The sequence below is a fragment of the Ciconia boyciana genome, chromosome 2, assembly GCF_034638445.1.
Source record: "Ciconia boyciana chromosome 2, ASM3463844v1, whole genome shotgun sequence".
NCBI classification, from domain to species: domain Eukaryota; kingdom Metazoa; phylum Chordata; class Aves; order Ciconiiformes; family Ciconiidae; genus Ciconia; species Ciconia boyciana.
In genome coordinates, this window is record NC_132935.1 from 128,919,278 (window position 1) to 128,936,506 (window position 17,229).

Below are 17,229 nucleotides of genomic sequence, written 5' to 3' on the forward strand. Positions count from 1 at the left end.
GAATTTTACCTCAGCTCCTGAAATCAAGGGGCTACATTGGGTTTAATCTTTTTTTTTCCTAACTGAGTTTCTGTTTAGCCTTCATCTTTTGAAGTAGTCCCTAAAGGTTCAGAAATGGGAAGAGAAAGAAACACTCCAAACTTCAGTCGTTTTGCTGTCTTTAGCTTTGCCCAGTCAACTGACTGCTATTGCTGCAACTCTACAGTCATCTCAGTCCTGAAGAAATTAAAATAAAATTTCCTAGGATTTCAGTTGATAGCACACACAGAAATTTCCAAACCTCTTTTTTTTTCTTCACCACTGCTAGGTATTGAAATTTCCTCTTAAGAACAGATAAGACTGACTAATATGCATCCAAGCACACTCAAAATAGATAATGATCTAGAGAGGGCTTCCACATCTACCTCTCTGCTCAGTTTGGACCACTTAAGGAAAATCCCCATTATTTCCAATAAAAGTTAAAGGTTTTTAGTAGTTAATGGATCTGTTTGATACATATGAAGCTGATAAGCTAACTCACTGGTATTGAATACTCCTCAAATGCTACATGGAATATCAAGTGATATACCAGCAAAGCAGCAGGGTAGCTGCACAAGCGTGTGACTCTCATTGTGCATGTCTGTCCATCACTGAAGGGGCCGGAAAAGCAAGTGGAGAGGCTTCCTAGCTTGGAAATACAAGCATAAGAGTAGAACAGTTCCTATCTGGGGACCCATCATCTGACTCCCAGCAGCAGCCTGAAACGTCTATGAGCTTGATGGGCCAGCCCCAATGCTCTTTCTGCCAATGGGATAGACAAGATGGTCTTCCTGTCACCCCTGTCTGCCCAGAGCATGACCTGGAGTTGGGACTGAGGCTCCGCTTGGTGAAGTAGTTGCACCTTTGAACTGGAGCACTGCTGGCAGCACGCTCTTCCTCCTGCAGCCAGGGCAAGGACTCCACCCAGAGCGAGACCCAGCAGGGGCAGCCTGGGCACCTGGCACCAAGCCCTGCCTGTAGTCGGTGGTTTTGGGCTGAGGCCAGGAGTTTCCTCCCCTTGGAGTGATCCCTGTGTCCGGAGGCAGCCAGGCAGGTCTCAACCCTTCATCCCACATCCCTTCCATCACTGAAGGGCTCCCCTTACTTCTTTTGTATGGCTACACCCCAACCTGTAGCTTGCGTAGTTCCTACCTGCCGTCCTAGTCCACCACTGGGAGCCCAACTCCCCTGACATAAGCAAGTTCCCCAGTTATGATACTGCAAATCCTCCTTTTCCCTGATCTAATCTGAGGGAAGGGGATGAATATCTGCTGAAGATGAGGTTTCATTCTGCAGGCTGTAGTTTTACCTGCCAGCGCATTGTTGCTTGCCAACTGGTTTGCTTGTTTCCTGAAGCGGTTGCTTCTGCTTCTGATAACAAATTGACAAGCCCCAGGTGAATCAAGGCAAATCAAGACTCCTGTTTTGTTCCTGGTGAGCTCCAGGTAAAAGCACCGATGGCTGGCCTGGGTGGCCCAGCCATGCTTCTAATGCTGGCCCAAGTCCTCAACCATCCATCAATTTTTTCTTTTCCGATCCTGCATGTTTCTATATTTTTTCTGTGTCTTAATATAGATTGCACATATAAGTAATAGTTTGTAATGGAACAGTACCAGGTCTCCTATGCATTGTGTTATAATGAGTTTATTTTTAATATTGATGTAACGACTTTAAAAAAAAAAAAAGGGCAAAAAACCCATTTTATTTCTCAAGTCTGTAGGAATGTAAGTTTCATTTTCTGATTTCCCAAATAGCTGCCCTTGTCTCTTCTAAAGGCTACTGCTATGCTGGTTTTGGAACATTATCAAATAAAAAATATTTTTAAATTTTGTAATTTGTCCCTATTGCAGATCTTTGTACTGTGGATCATGATTGTAATTATCATTAAAAAAATTCATATTTATGAACATAGATCTTGGAGTAAACTGCCAGGTGCAGGGTTGACTACCATTGCCAATTTGTTGTCTGTTGTGTTAGGAAAAGGGAGAATAACTTGCTTCCGTATATTATAGAAGAATAAACACTTAGATTTAATCAGAACTTAAGATAAAAGCCATTGATTATGAAACCATTCTGTTAAGAATGTAGATGTTCCTGCTTTTAGTTAGTCTGCACCTATTATTGCTGGCTGCCTGATGCTATGTATGATGAACTATTATATGACTGGAAAATCTTACTGTACTTTTGCTTCCTTTTATGTTTAGGGTATGCATGAACTTTTAGCTCCCATTGTCTTTATCCTGCATTGTGACCACCAAGCTTTTTCACATGCCAGTGAAGCTGCACAACCAAGGCAAGCATTGTGTTTTATTTGTATAGTATTAAAAATCCACCTTCTTAAGTTGGCTTGGCAAAAACTCATAACTATGTGTTCCTTAATTCCTTGTTTATAATTGATAAATTGATATCAGAAATGGTTGCATCCTCGTGCTGTTATGGGAATGTCCTTATTTCATCTTCCCTACCACAGCTTCTGAAAAGGGAATTAAAAGTGTAGACATTGGCCCCTTCACAGGGGCCAATTGGCTGGCAAAAAAAGGGAAGACAAGAAACCTAAAGGGAAACCTTAATCAAAAAGCTTACATACCTACTGTTTTACCTCATTCTTCTTTCCAGAAATGGTTTAGTTTTTGTCATTTCAGAGTGGAGGCAGATTAGAGAACTACAGTCATAGAATGGACATGTTACCAACTCCCTTTCCTCATGTCTTAAAAGAGAAAAAAATCAATGTAGACAAATAGTTGTGATTGATATTTCTTTCATCACCTGCAGTGTTGTAGCCACAATATCTGACTATCCTTTGACTTGGTAGTAACATTAATTTAGCTATTGATTCTCCGTTTCACTCGAACTGTGTGTGTGTGTGCCTGTAATCATACACATATGTATAAAATATTACATCACACATGATTGTCAACCAAATTCAGATGCTTTTTTCTTTGCCCTATATGCAAAGCCTTTTTTTTTTTTTAAAAAAGAAACTAGTTGCCTTCTTCTATCACTCGTGATATTTAGGTCATTTTTTTTCATTTGTCTTTTTACACTCTCTTTTGGAGTCCAGCAGTGAATAAAAGCCAATTTAATTATGTGTACTATGTGATATCACCTCTGTTAGCAACCCTCAACGTGATTGTCCAAAGGCAGTTAAGCATAAGGATGGAGGTTATTTACAACTATGTGTTTTTATTCAATGTCTGTCCTTAGATATCCTGAAATTACCTAGGAGATGCTCTTCAGTGCTAAGTAACTTAAAATAACCATGTGTTATGCACAGCATTCTGTTCCATCCCCACTGAAAAAGTAGAGCTAAGCAGCAAAGTAGATGGAAAAGAGGTGCTGTCACTGATTAATTGCTGTTAAAGTACAATAAAAATACAGGCTATTAAAACAAAATAAATTAATGTTTTGATACTGCATATTTGACCAGTAACCATATTTTTTTCTTTGGGACAAACAGTGATAGATTGTGCAGCAATCAATTATTCTAGATCAAGCATATTCAAATAATACATTGTGACATTCAGTAATTTGTTATTTGGAATAATTAGATGGTTACTTCATTGTAGTGCAGACAAGGCAGCTAATTTGTTTTTGATCTTTATAAAAAGGAAAGACTTCATTTGTTCAATGGAGTTGCTCTTTTTAATTAAAAAGGCTAGTTTTCTCATTTGCACTTTATATGAAAGTTGGCTTATAAATACATAATAGTACATGCAGAATGCTGACCAAAAATAAACATTCACATTTGGATTGTTCACTGTTCCTTTTTCAGCGAGGAAATGAAAGTTCTTTTGAATCCTGAATATCTGGAACATGATGCCTAGTAAGTTTTAACAACTTCCTTTACATTTAATTTGCTCTTATTTGTAATACATTATTTAACACCAAGTTTCTGGGTTTTTCCCCTTCAGTGCAATGTTCACACGTCTTATGAAAACTGCAGAACATTGGTTTTCAACTTTTGAACATGACAGTCAGAAGGTAAATATTCTCTAAAATGTTGTACAAACACCGATTCTCCTATGTATGAGTGATGTTCTTGTGTAGCATTCAAAAGAAGGCCTGTCATAGGCACACGTACGTGCCCAAACCCTGTGCAAATGTCATGTCAAATAAATACATATAGTCAGTGTTTAACCTATTGAGACTTTAATTGTTTTAAACTGTTTACAATCTAAACAATTTGCTGTGAAAGCAAAACTTTGATCATAGAATGTCCATCATAGGTCAGGGTGCATCTTTCTCTGACTTCATCATTACATTTCCTTCCTTTTTTTTCTTCTTGACCTCAAAGTATTCAAACAGAGGGAATGTCTGTGCCCTCAAATCTCCTGTGTAGCTATACAGATGCCACTGTATTAAGTGTGTTGCTTCTTTTCATGGAAAAGCTTTTTCTGTGTTCTGAGTTTAGTTCTACAGAAAGCTTCTTTGCAGGGACCATCTAGACCTTGCTGTAACCATTTTTCATGCATGGCATGAGGGACAATTGCGTCTGCCCATTTTGCCTCAGTCAATTGCTCAAGATTTCCTTTGAATACTTTTTCCCTGTCTCTCTCTCTGTTTACATTTATCTTTTTTTAATTCTGAAAAATGATTTGTGTGATGGAGTGTAGAAGGCCCTAGCAAAACATAGCCATATTACAGGTATTGCCAAGACTTTCAGTGTGTTATATCCTAAAAGAGCTGTCCTCCAAACTTAGTTCCAGCTTGATTCACGTCAGCATTTTTCACATAGACCATGGGGTGAGTATCTAAAGTTAACAGAAAATTAATAAGAATTTGGTTGGTTTTGGATGTCCACATGTGTGTACCAAAACCTGTATTTGCAAACTGTAATTATGGAGTACTAGTCTGAGAGGTGGTTTTGCCTGTCTGGTGAAGAAAAAGATATTCTCCTAAGACTCACATAAAAGCTTCTATTTTCTGTAAGTGTTTAAATGTATCTGTGTATATATTTTATTAGACATGGAGCATTGGTATCTTGGCCTAAGCTATCTACAGTTATAAATTACTATTTGGATTTGGGTTTTTACATAATTCTCAGTAACTAAGGATAAACCATATGAGATACTGTTGTGGTTTAACCCCGGCCAGCAACTAAGCACCATGCAGCCGCTCGCTCGCTCCCCCCCAGTGGGATGGGGGAGAGAATCAGAAGAGCAAAAGTAAGAAAACTCGTGGGTTGAGATAAAGACAGTTTAATAGGTAAAGCAAAAGCCACACATGCAAGCAAAGCAAAGCAAGGAATTCATTCACTCCTTCCCATGGGCAGGCAGGTGTTCAGCCATCTCCACGAAAGCAGGGCTCCACCACGTGTAATGGTTACTTGGGAAGACAAACGCCATCACTCCGAATGTCACCTTCCTTCTTCTTCCCCAGCTTCATATACTGAGCATGACATCATGTGGTATGGAATAGCCCTTTGGTCAGTTTGGATCAACCATCCTGGCTGTGCCCTCTCCCAGCCTCTCCTGCACCTGGCAGAGCATGGGAAGCTGAAAAGTCCTTGCCTAGTGCAGCAACAACTAAAACATCCCTGTATTATCAACACTGTTTTCAGCACAAATCCAAAACATAGCCTCATACCAGCCACTATAAAGAAAATTAACTCTATCTCAGCTGAAACCAGGACAGATACAAATTTTATGAGCTTATTACATAGTCACTTTTATTCCAACAAGAAAGCTGTGAGACATGTTTCTCTGAGTGTAGCTTTTCAGAATTCAGTGTATTCAAATGTATTTGTTCCAATTTCTGTGACAGAAGTGGTGAAGTCTGAGGTTGAATTTTATTCCGGGAAATAACTAGGTCTGCTTACAGTTTTACAGTGCTTGGGTAGAAGGTGAAAGTTTACATTGCCCTTTCCAGTCCTTTCATGGCATAAAAAATTAACAATGCAAAGCGCATGGATTAATATCCAGTTGTTTGTTCTTGTTCTTTGCAAACATGTATAATCTTTAATAATCCTTTCTTGTACATATGCCTTTTACAATCATGACTTTGAGGGTTAGCTACATAATAAAGTCTGAATCTTCACAAAGGAAGCAATGAAAGCATGTGCTCTGAGAGACATGTTACATTTTATAGCCTCTAACAGTTGGTTCCATTACTCCCAATTGCCATTAGAGGAGCTTCTCCAGCTACTCCATTCCCTAGTGGTTAATGAGAGAAATCTGTCCACGGTTTATGCTTGTACTGTGTCCTAGCCTCTCTTTACTGCTGTAGCATTTGTTTCCTAAATGCATGAATATATAAACTGTATTAGTATCGACTGCCAGCCACTCCAGTTCATGTTGTGGTAGGTAATGTTTTGTGGCAGGATTTGGTGACTCTGTTCCTAATACTTGATCTGAATTTTTCAGCTGCATTTCACTGATACCCATATTTAAACTGTTCTTAGAGGTGAACCTGATGCTCTCCTGTAAACAGTATAGCACATCTCTGAGCTATCACTCTTTTTGTCTTTTTATTGTGAACCACATCCCTTTGGGATTGATCATTTATATTTCGTGTTAGCAGTAGATGACTAAACCCACGCATTCAAATGTTTTCCAAGACTTAGAAGCTCACAAAAAGAAAAGTGATGTTTTGTCTCATGAGATGACTTAATGTATAGTGAGTATGGGCAGGGGCACAGTATCGTGTTGTCCACTTGGCTTTTGTGCTTCAGGCACAGGCACTGTGAGTCATTTCTAGTTAAACATTTTGGCGGCTTGGCTGTATTAGTTTATTTGAGCATCTTTCTGTTTGGGCTGTTTCTTTCACACCAGCTGATGTGATTTTTTTGGAGCAATTTCAACTGACTAAGTGTATTGCCATTTTCTCAACCAAATTGCGTGAGAGGAGGCAACAGACATATCATATGCACTCTAGTCACCCACTGAGCTTCATGGTGGAGTGCACCAAATCAGGAGGCATGGACAATCAAGGCACTGATTATTGATTGCAACTGTTGTCCCCACAGATTCTGTCATGCTTTGAAGATTTCTGTTAATGGGGTTAGTTTCTGAGATGCTGATGAACTGCATTTTGATGGATACCATTTACTTATCTCATGCTTTTAAAAATGGCAAGCCAGCATATATTATTTGATGCACTTAGCCATGTTGATAGTCAGTCAGTCTGACAGTCAGCAATGTGTCAGTGCTGCATTATGCCAAGGTGCACAAATGCTGCAAGTAACAAATAACTCCAGTTTTGGCACTCCTCCGTAAGAGGAAGCTTGCATTAGTTTTGATATTCAGAGTCTTTTGACACTTGAGCCAGTGTTTAAGAGTCTGTCTTCTAATTTTGTAAAGATGGCTTTAAACCCACAGACAACTAATGGTGTAAAGGATAATCTGGGTAATTAGCTAGTCTTCTCATATTACAAGTTCAACTAAGTAGAAGGATTCTAATGTGGAGATTTCTATATAAAAGTCTATGCCTATAATCGAGAAAAGCTTAAAAATACAGATCTTTTGATCTGTATTTGATCAGAGTTATGAGTGCATGCAGTGGTCAAGCTGAAGTTAAACTCAACTTGAATACACCAGAATAAAGTTCATACCCCAGATGTGTGCCAACTGATGGAACACATCTATGAATGTGTACAGTTGCAGACTTTTATGATTAGTTTCAAATATAAATTGATATGTTTATGCAAAAAATTACTATAGACTGGCATTTAATGTTAAGGCAATGTTATCATATCATAATTTAGAGTATTTTTCTATCTAGGTTAGGAGATTAGTGGCTACCCTTTTTCAGTATTTTGCATTCTAGCATGTGACCAAGAAAATAATGAAATGTGTCTGAAACAACAATAAGAAATAGCCATACAGTGCAGAAATAAAAATCAGGGTAAAAAGAAGGCTGCCTGATTTGGTAATGAAGAAGTTGTTAGTAGAATAATTTTAAAAGGTAGGAGGTAGGAGAAATATCCTTTCTCAACGTACCTGCAACTGTGAAGAACTTTAGCATTTAAGTAGCAACATTTCTTTTTAGCCCCTAAGATGCTAGATGTTTTAATTTAAATTTCTGTTTGGTGGAACAGAAAAGATTTTGAATGAAAGTATGCCATTTCAGTGAGCTTTATTTGACAGTCTGAGGGAGCTTTTGTCAAGCAATTTGGTAGGGCATCTTAAATGAATATGTCTTGGTACCACAATAGCATGGCTAAATCACTGCACTGTAATAGACAGATCAGTCTCTTTGCTGCAATTGCCATAGCAAAGCAACAATTAAGCAGATTTTAAGATACAATTTATAATCGATCAGATCCTTAAATAGAAACGTTTTACCTGAAATCACTGCTCAGCATCATACATTATTTTCTGCAGTACAGAAATGGAATAATTAAGAAAAAATATTTCAAGAAAAGGAGATCAACATAAAAAATAGGCTTTTTGATAGAAATTATTAAATGTTCGCTGCCCACTTGAACGTTAAACCATGTTGTAAATGATTGTGAAATATGGGTACTTCTCTTCCTTCCTCTTAAAATGCTGACAGAGAGAGAATGGGGTTGAAGAGGGGCTATAACCATAGGAAACAACCTTGGGGATAGTTTATACAACAAAAAAAAAACTTTCTTTGTTATTGAATGTTAAAAATAGTGTGCTTTTCACTGTATTGAACCAAGTGAATTTGTCTTTCAACAGTTTAAGCTGTAATGAAGTCTTCTGAAAGTATTAATCCTTTGACCTTGATAATGCTTCTCTATCAATATACTGAGCAAAAGGGTAGAAAAACAATAACTGTTTTTTAAAGTGAAGCTTTCAGGTCAGAGCCATGATGACAGATTGCACCAAAGTCATTGCAAAATCTTCTCTTCTTACTGTTCCAATTTTCCCTCTTTTATAACTTTAACATTTTTCCTGACAGCTTAATTCTCCATTTGCCTTTCCCCAATCTTTCTCTTGGTAGGTCTGACTTGTTCCTTTTTATTTCTCATCCTTCTTTTTACACGTTTCCGATTCAGTGGGGTTCACTACTTGCTGCATTTCTTTCTAGCATCGTCTCTTTTTCAATAATACTTCACTCTTTTGCAAGAAGAACAAATTTAAAACTGTATCAGGTTCAAGGATGCTAATACTCCAGTAGTTTTCTTCCTCTGTTTTCACTTGGTGTCTGTCACATTCTAGATCATAACATAGTTTGCACAACCTCTGGGTCCAACCGACTACCTTCTAACCATCAGGTTCATCTCACTTTTCTATTTCTTCTTTGTTTTAAAAGTTTTCTGATGCTTTATCAAAGTTGTGTAGATTTTGAGGTACAGCCACCAGATTTCCTGAGCAAAGGAAGCCCATTTAGAAAAGATTGTTCAAAAATAAGTTGTTTCCTATTTGGTATGCAATTTATTGTCCTCTGAGGGCATATATTCTCTATTAAGTTACTATTCATCTGCTTTGCTCTGGACTGACTCAGTCTGCTGATATTAAAGTTAAAATAAAGCTGTCAACACTTTGTCAGAGCATGAAAAGTAAAGCACGCACGTAAAAATTGATGTGCAGAACGAGGGGATGAACCTTGGCACGTCTGGGAAGGGGAATCCCACAATACCTTCCACGGAAGCGGATACTTGAGATTCCTCTTTTTCTGGAAAAGAAATAAGTTATTAATATTTTTATGTTTATTTGGAAGCCAATGATTACAACAAAACAAATCTCTTGTAGACAATCCCTTTAGACAGTAAGGCTTCATGGGATGTTATTTTTTTTCACATTTTCTGTGTCTGCAGGAGAAAGATGTGATGATTACACCTATGCCATTTGCAAGGCCACAGGACTTAGGCCCATCTATTGCTATTGTAGCGAAGGTAAACCACATTCAGGATCATCTGCTGAAGAAACATGATATTGAGCTGTACATGCATCTGAACCGACTGGAAATTGCTCCACAGATTTATGGACTGTAAGTGTTTGCAAAGCATTATTTAATTTAATTCCTTCTAATTTTATTATATTAGGACATTTTTTTTCCTTAAATTTAGGATTAGAGGAATGGGGCTAAAAAGAAGTACTGCTTATCTCTTAGAACTTATTCAATTGACAGCATTACAGTAAATGACACCCCACTGTTGTATTTGTGGCTGTGGCATTCCCAGTGCAGATAAAGGGCATTCAGCTACATATTGGAGAACTTGACGAAGACTCCCAGTGCAGTGATGAAGTATGTACTGAATCAAGTACATATTCTACCTGTGGTTTTCCTATAAGAAGAAATGGGATAATAGGACACAAAGAAGGGGGGAAGGGGAAAGTTATTAGCATTGAATGGTTTATTTACTTGATTTTATCACTAAATCAGTATCAGTGAACTTTCCCCTGTTGCAATAATGGGGTTTTGGATACTGGTAATACAGGTGTGGTGGGGCACATTAAAAGTTAAGGCATGGAGATAGTAAAGTGTCTGTATGCGGAGTCAGCCCAGGTGGTCCTTTTTCCATTAAGGTGGCTGAGATCCATTCAGCTGGTTGTGTATTGTGCTTCCCCATTCCAGAGGGGCTTATCGGGCCAGGTGGGACTTTGGATGTGGCCTTGTCCATGTGTTTGCAGAGCATTGCATCCAAACCAGTTACGGCTGCTATAGTCAGTCTGAGTCAATACAGAGCATGCAACTTGGATGAACAATAAGTAACTGTGAATTGACTGTGGTTTTGAGGAAGAATTTTGCCTTCATCGAGTGGAATTCTAGACATTTGATTCATTTTGATCATTCCTTAAAGAGTTGGCAAGCTGTACGTGCAGTTGCAGTGACAGAAAAATGGCACTTTTAATTTTTTTTTTACTTTTTGCAATGATTTAAAATAAGGTTGGCTTTGCCTTAAATGAAAAAAAAAAGTTTCATTTATAGGTGTGAATTTCCAAATGTAATTGTGAATTACATTTAACAACTCAATAGAAAATGTAGAAAGGCAGGGAAAAGGTGACTGTGTAAATGTCAGGCCATAAACTGCAATACTTAACATTAAAGTCTAATGTGATGTTATAGAAAAATGGAAAAATGCTGAGACATAGTGTACTGTCAAGAGTTGAACTAAGACTAAGTAGTAGTCCCAGACTTACAAATAACATATATTAGGAAGATAAATGTAATTCTACAAAACTTGTATAAATAGTTTTGATAGGAATGGGTTACAGGGAGGGGAAGAATAAGCCAAGTAAACCCACAGTATTAAAAGTATGAAGAGGACGGATTGTACTATTACAGTATTTTTTGCATAGTGTAGAGTTGTGTATTTTCTTAATATCTTCATTAGTCTGGAAGAGAAAGCAAGGATCCTTAATAAACTTCAGGGTTAGTAATGATTAAGTAGGCAGTATAAATATCAAGGAAAACAAAAAGACAGTGTTTCTTTTTTATGAAGGCTTATGAAAACACATAGAAAATAAAATAAGATAAACCTCAGAAATTTGCAAACAGATATTTTGGGGCAAAAATAATTTGTACTGTAGGTATTCACTTCAGTATAAGATTTTGCCTTTGAGTAAGAGAAGTAATTGGAAGAAAAAATTAGACTTTAGCTGAAAACATAACATTGTAATAAAGAACAACGGTGCAGTCTGGTGTGGCATAAATAGAACTGAATCTGAATAAAGAAATTTACAGTTAAGGGAATGAATTATGAGAGAGAGCTTCAGGCTGACTATCAGGAAAACCTTACTAACAGGGAGCTGTTAGACTGTATCATAATATATCAAAATTAACAAAGGAAGAACCATCAGAATATTTTAAAGACAGGCTTTGAAAAGCTCTCAGAAATGGATAGTATCATAGAATGCGTCTGCATTGGCAGAAGAGGAAAGTAGGTTGCCTGTGAGGTCATCTCCTTCTCTGATTTCTTATTTAATATAGAGGACAGGAGGAAAAGACAGGGAAAAGAACATGACTATGTTGTATTATTCTCACCTTTAATGATGTCTGAACTCTTCAGAATAGTAATTTCCAGTAGTGAGCCAGCTGACAGTCTCAGCTGCTGGATCTTTTCCTGTATTTAACATTTCTTGAACTAGAAACATCATTTCTTAAACATAATAGGTTATTAATAATTGCTAAACATAACCCAAGTGCAGAATTCATGTGAGCTTTTTGTTGAAGTTTATTGTTTTGCTGAAGTCTGTTGGATTTGCCAACAATAAATATTCATCTGTCAGCCTTGATATCACTCAAAAATATACAAATGGTAGAAGGAAGACTGGGAACTTCCCTCAAAAGATCTTACGGCATTCCTGGTGAAAAGTATCAACATGAAAGGCTTATATTTAGTGGCAGTCTCCCCTACCCTGAAAAAGTTACACAGTTTACTTACTTAAAAATATAGCATTTTATACTTTGCATCCTTCTATAACCCTCTGTAGCAAAGTAGAAACAATTCTTACTTACTCTTTGTATTTTCATACAGTTGATTTCAACCTTTGATGTTTACAAATAGAACTTTTATTTTTCAAACACTAGGGAGACTTGTTCTGCTGGGAGGTCAGGCACCCTAGTCTGTTGTACATTTCCATGTTCAGAAACTGTCCTTTAAAATAAAGTGTGGTTGCACACTTCTTGAAGTTATGCTTACCTGCTTACAAGACCAACTTTAACAAGCATTTCAGTACATGTGGTACGACTCATGAATTTTGGTTGCTGTCCAGTAGTGCAAAGGATGTATGCTGGTTTTGTGGAAAAGTATACTCATTACAGTGTTTATCATATCAGTGCGAAAAATCTTTATTTTTTCTTCATCAGTTAGTCCTCTGCAAACCACGGTGTTATTAGCCTCAGCTTGGTATGCCAGGCTGCATGCTGGAGGTGCTGCCAGTTTAGAATAAATCTTTTCTCTGGGTAGTTTAGTGAAGTTTTAGCTCAAGGGAGTGGATTTCTTTCTCTTCTGGAGGGCATCAGTGAACAGACTTTGCATTACCTGGCAATCTCATTTAATTGCTAATCAGAAAGAGAACCCTGTTAGGTATAGCAAGGTATACTAGGGTCCTGGCTATGCCATACTTCTGCGCTCTGGTCTTTCAAGTTGGTGTCTTATACAGTAGCAGCCTTAGCACAGGAATTTCTGTAGCTGCAAATTTTGTGAGACCGCACATTCATTCGCTTGCAGTCAGCCGCTGCATATCCCTGTGATAATTATTCAGCTGCTATTAATATCAGCCGAAATGGAACCAGCAATACAGAGATAAAGGCTTTGTGCCTTATCATTCTTCAGTTTTCTTTATTTGCCATGTCTCTAGCTTGTTTTTAGACCCTAAGATAATGTTTTGCAGAATAGCATTGTTTCAAGTTCCTGGTAGCACTGCGAATTGTGTACAGTCTAACCAAACTAGAATAATCATCTAATCATATCTAATTTTGTACTTTGCAAAGTAAAGCACAAGAATGGTTTGAAAATAAAATGGAATTGATTACATTAACAGTTCAGTGACATGCTTCCTGATAATAAACGTTTCTCTAAATAAAAACAAAAAAATGCTAAGATTGAACAAAAAGATTGGATACTCTGAAGGGCTGACAGATTGAATATTCAGTTTAATTGTAAAATTAGATGAGTTAACAATGATTAATGTCCTAGATTAAATGGTATTCTAGTGTTAATTTCTTTGACCCTTACATCTAATTCATGTTAAAGTACAAAATAATTATTGCAAAACCATCCTGCAGTTTCTGCAGTGGCCAGTGTCTGCAGTGGCAAATTAAGCAGTTTGTGCTCTCAGCTTGAGAAAGGACAAGGTTTGAGGAACGTCTTCATACATCTGTATTTTAGGACATTTTCTTCCATTTATAGTAATTTGTAGTAGAGGACTTCTTTTACATTTCATTGAAAAGACAATCAATTGGAAAAGTCCCACGTAATATCATTATTGCTACTTTATTTTATGTACTGAGGGTTTCAGAGTGAATTATATTGCATCAAATGAAATTCTCATAGAACGGCATGCAATAAGTACAGCCAGATCGTGTAAATGTATATGATACAGTTGTATAGAAATAATGCACACAAAGATAATGACAAGGCATAAGTGTAAAAAGCTTTATTTAAGAACAAAAATTAACTGTTGGCTTAAACTCACCAGCTTCTGCATCATAACACTGATGGCAGTATTATATTGGTTAAGCAAACTCCTTCTAAGCACATATCCAACAGACAATAAAGCGCATGCAGAAGTGAGCGTAAATATTTCATGATAGCTTAATCTCAGTACAAAAAAGGCCTTCTTAGAACATTCAGTGCCGATGACTTTGCCTCCCGCTGCCACTCTGCTTTATGATGATCAATCAGATAGACATACTGCCTACTGCAGTTCGAGATGCAGTTTCAGCCCTTTAGGCTGATACCACAATTATACTTCAGGAAGAAGCCTATCTCATGAAGCAAAGAAAAAAAAAAGAGAAGGATGCAAACTAAGTTACAGGGTAACTAGGCATGAGTATAGATTTGAAGATAGCTTTCGAAAGGTTATGTTATAGCAAAGTCAACAGCAGATGTGCTGCTCCCCTATTACTATTCTTAGTTGCTTTGCTATGAGCACTGCTGTGGGGCATCCACCTGTTTTAGTTTCTCTCCCATGTCATTATGGTACCAGGCAGTATTCTCTTCCGTAACCATATTGGTCTCTGGAGGGAAAATTTAAAGGATTTTACCTGTGCAGTAAAAGAACATAAATCATATTGATTGTATCCAGAAAAAAAAAAAAATCCCACTAATCATCAGAATAAGAAATCTTCATGATCTCCAGAAAAAGTAGATCAAAGATCAGTCTCGCTAAGTAGAACTTTACAGATCATCCAGGATGCCTGGGTTTATTTTGGATTCTCACACTTCACCAAAAAATGAGAGAGATAATATATGGCATGGTCCAAACCAATTACACTTCCTCTGTAGTTTTTAATCCAGTGTCATCAATTAATTGGACAGCAATTACAATGAAAGCAACTTTGAGCTATTGTGCATGTAGTAGGGGAAGCACCAAAATCTGGTCTTGCTATTAAAATAAATTAGTATCTAGCAATGGCTAAGACTAAGCAAATACAAAGTCTTTCTGAACAAAGTAATAATTCTCATTTGAATGTCCAGGACCAAATTAATCCTGAACTTAGTAACTGGTATTGCTGTTGATTTCCAGTAATTATTTTCTATTTGACTTAAACAAAGCATTACATATAAAGCAGATTTTAATGGAATATAAATCCTAGCTTGTCTGTCAGTAGAGGGCTTGTTAAGAATTTAATGCCAGATGAACAAGCCTTTCTAAGAAAGGTTACCATCCACTGTTGGTCCCACAAATTAAGAAGAGATACAGTCTACTGGATTTTTAGATAAAGCTTTTGGGGGCTGACTCAGACTTTACTATGAATTCTATCTTGCATAATGAAAAAAGTATTGTAAGAAGAAACCTGTAAGTTCAAAGTTAGGTGGCAGGAGAAAACACGTCTGAAGCTAATTTAGAAAGCTACAATATATTTTGATGGAGAGAGATTGCCTCACCTACTGTTGAAATAGCAGTTGTATTGCAATGGTTTACTAACTCAAAGGATTTGCTCTGTGCAAATAAATGTGGACAATTCTTGAAGCATCAGGGTAGGTATCTTACTTTCAGGCAGCAAGCAAATCCTGCTTAACTCTAGAAGCTGCTTCTGTTTTGAAGTGAGGCTACTCACCCTTTTGTGTTCTTAAATGATAGGTATCTGTTGCTCATTGTTGAATTTCTCCAAAAAGCTTTCTTGTTCGTTGATTGAAAGAATGTATGTTTCATTTTGTGCCGCTTTTTGTTGTGTATTACGTTGAAAATTATAGCATGATGAACTTTCAATTTTATCCTTTTTCCCGACTGTCACAAATAGTATTTTAGTCTTACCTTAAACTTAAGATTTTAACATATACATAACGTAAAAGCCCACTCTATAAGCAGAATGAAGGATCAGTTGAGGTGTCAAAAGTGTTCATCTGAGTTTTACTCTCCTGCTGCATAATTATGTGCTGAGATGATAATGAGTAGTACTAGATGGCTGTGAGGATGGAATGCAGATTTGTCGTTATGTTGCTTCTTGATGCAGGTGATGTGCTTCCCATGTGAAGTACAGGGAATTATCTTTATCTGGGAAAGAAACAAGCAAGAAAGCTTCCATTTTGACTTTTGTCACATACCCTTAAAAAAAAAAACCATCTGGTGGCATTAAACATAAGTAGGCTTAGAGACCAGTGGATTTGAATAGAATAAATATCTTTTGAAACCTGTGATGAATGAGGTAGGAATATATACAGGTGTTTGGAAGGCTGTCTTTGTCTTTCCTTTTTTTTTTTTCTTTTACTTTTGTATGCAATAGCTATTGACTATAAAAGCTGGACACTGAATGGAGAAGTTCTACTCTAGTAAGGAATTTAAGGTGCCATATATCAAGTATTTATTTTTCCTTTGCTTTCTTTATACTGAAATCACATCAGCTGTTCAGGTTAACCAGTACTGTTTAATTTAGTGCATGATTTTGTTTCTTTCAATGACACAGAACTTAGCCTAGAAAACTCATGTTGGAAATTGGTACAGAAAAGGCGATAGGTAGGTAAAGTAACTGTTGCAGAAGGCAATTATCTCAGCATATACCGAAAAAATGAAACTGTGCTAACATGCCCATGTTCATGTGATGTTAGTAGGCAAAATACAGCACTTTGGACTTAAGCACTTGCTAGCAACCAAAGCATTTCCCATAGAATCTAGGCCTGTGGACGATTCGTGTTTTGGTTAACCAGTGCTTCATCCTCACTGCTTATTCTTAGGATATCTTAGGATATTAGGAAAAATTTATTTACTGAAAGGGTGCTCAAGCATTGGAACAGGCTGCTCAGAGAAATGGCGGAGTCACCATCCCTGGAGGAGTTCAAAAAATGTGTAGATGTGGCACTTCGGGACATGGTTTAGTATGCATGGAGGTGTCGGGTTGACGGTTGGACTATATGATCTTAGAGGTCTTTTCCAACCGTAATGATTCTATGATTCTATGATTCTTACCTGGTCTATCTGAATCAAGTTAGTATGGGCATGCAAACATATATTACTAACACGCCCTTTATTTTCCTGTGAAGACATACCTTTAGAAATTATAATAAAGTAATGAAGAGAACCATGTGCACCACCCATCAGGGAAAGATCATCCTGTCATCAGTCCTTAAGGTAAAAGCCAATACCCAAATATCGTCTGAAGACTAATACAGACAGATCACCCTAAGAATCATTT

The 17,229-nt window shown here is 37.2% G+C and overlaps 1 protein-coding gene across 5 annotated transcripts in view; it reads left to right on the plus strand.

Moving 5' to 3' along the window:
- TBC1D5 (TBC1 domain family member 5) overlaps positions 1–17,229 on the plus strand; it is a 330,026-nt gene that overhangs the window by 192,585 nt on the left and 120,212 nt on the right. For all 5 annotated transcript variants that reach the window (XM_072854018.1, XM_072854017.1, XM_072854022.1 and 2 more), the window contains 4 exons: positions 2,223–2,311; positions 3,791–3,841; positions 3,930–3,999; positions 9,743–9,915. In XM_072854018.1, coding sequence (XP_072710119.1) covers positions 2,223–2,311; positions 3,791–3,841; positions 3,930–3,999; positions 9,743–9,915 — 383 coding nt within the window. The remainder of the gene's footprint in view (positions 1–2,222; positions 2,312–3,790; positions 3,842–3,929; positions 4,000–9,742; positions 9,916–17,229) is intronic.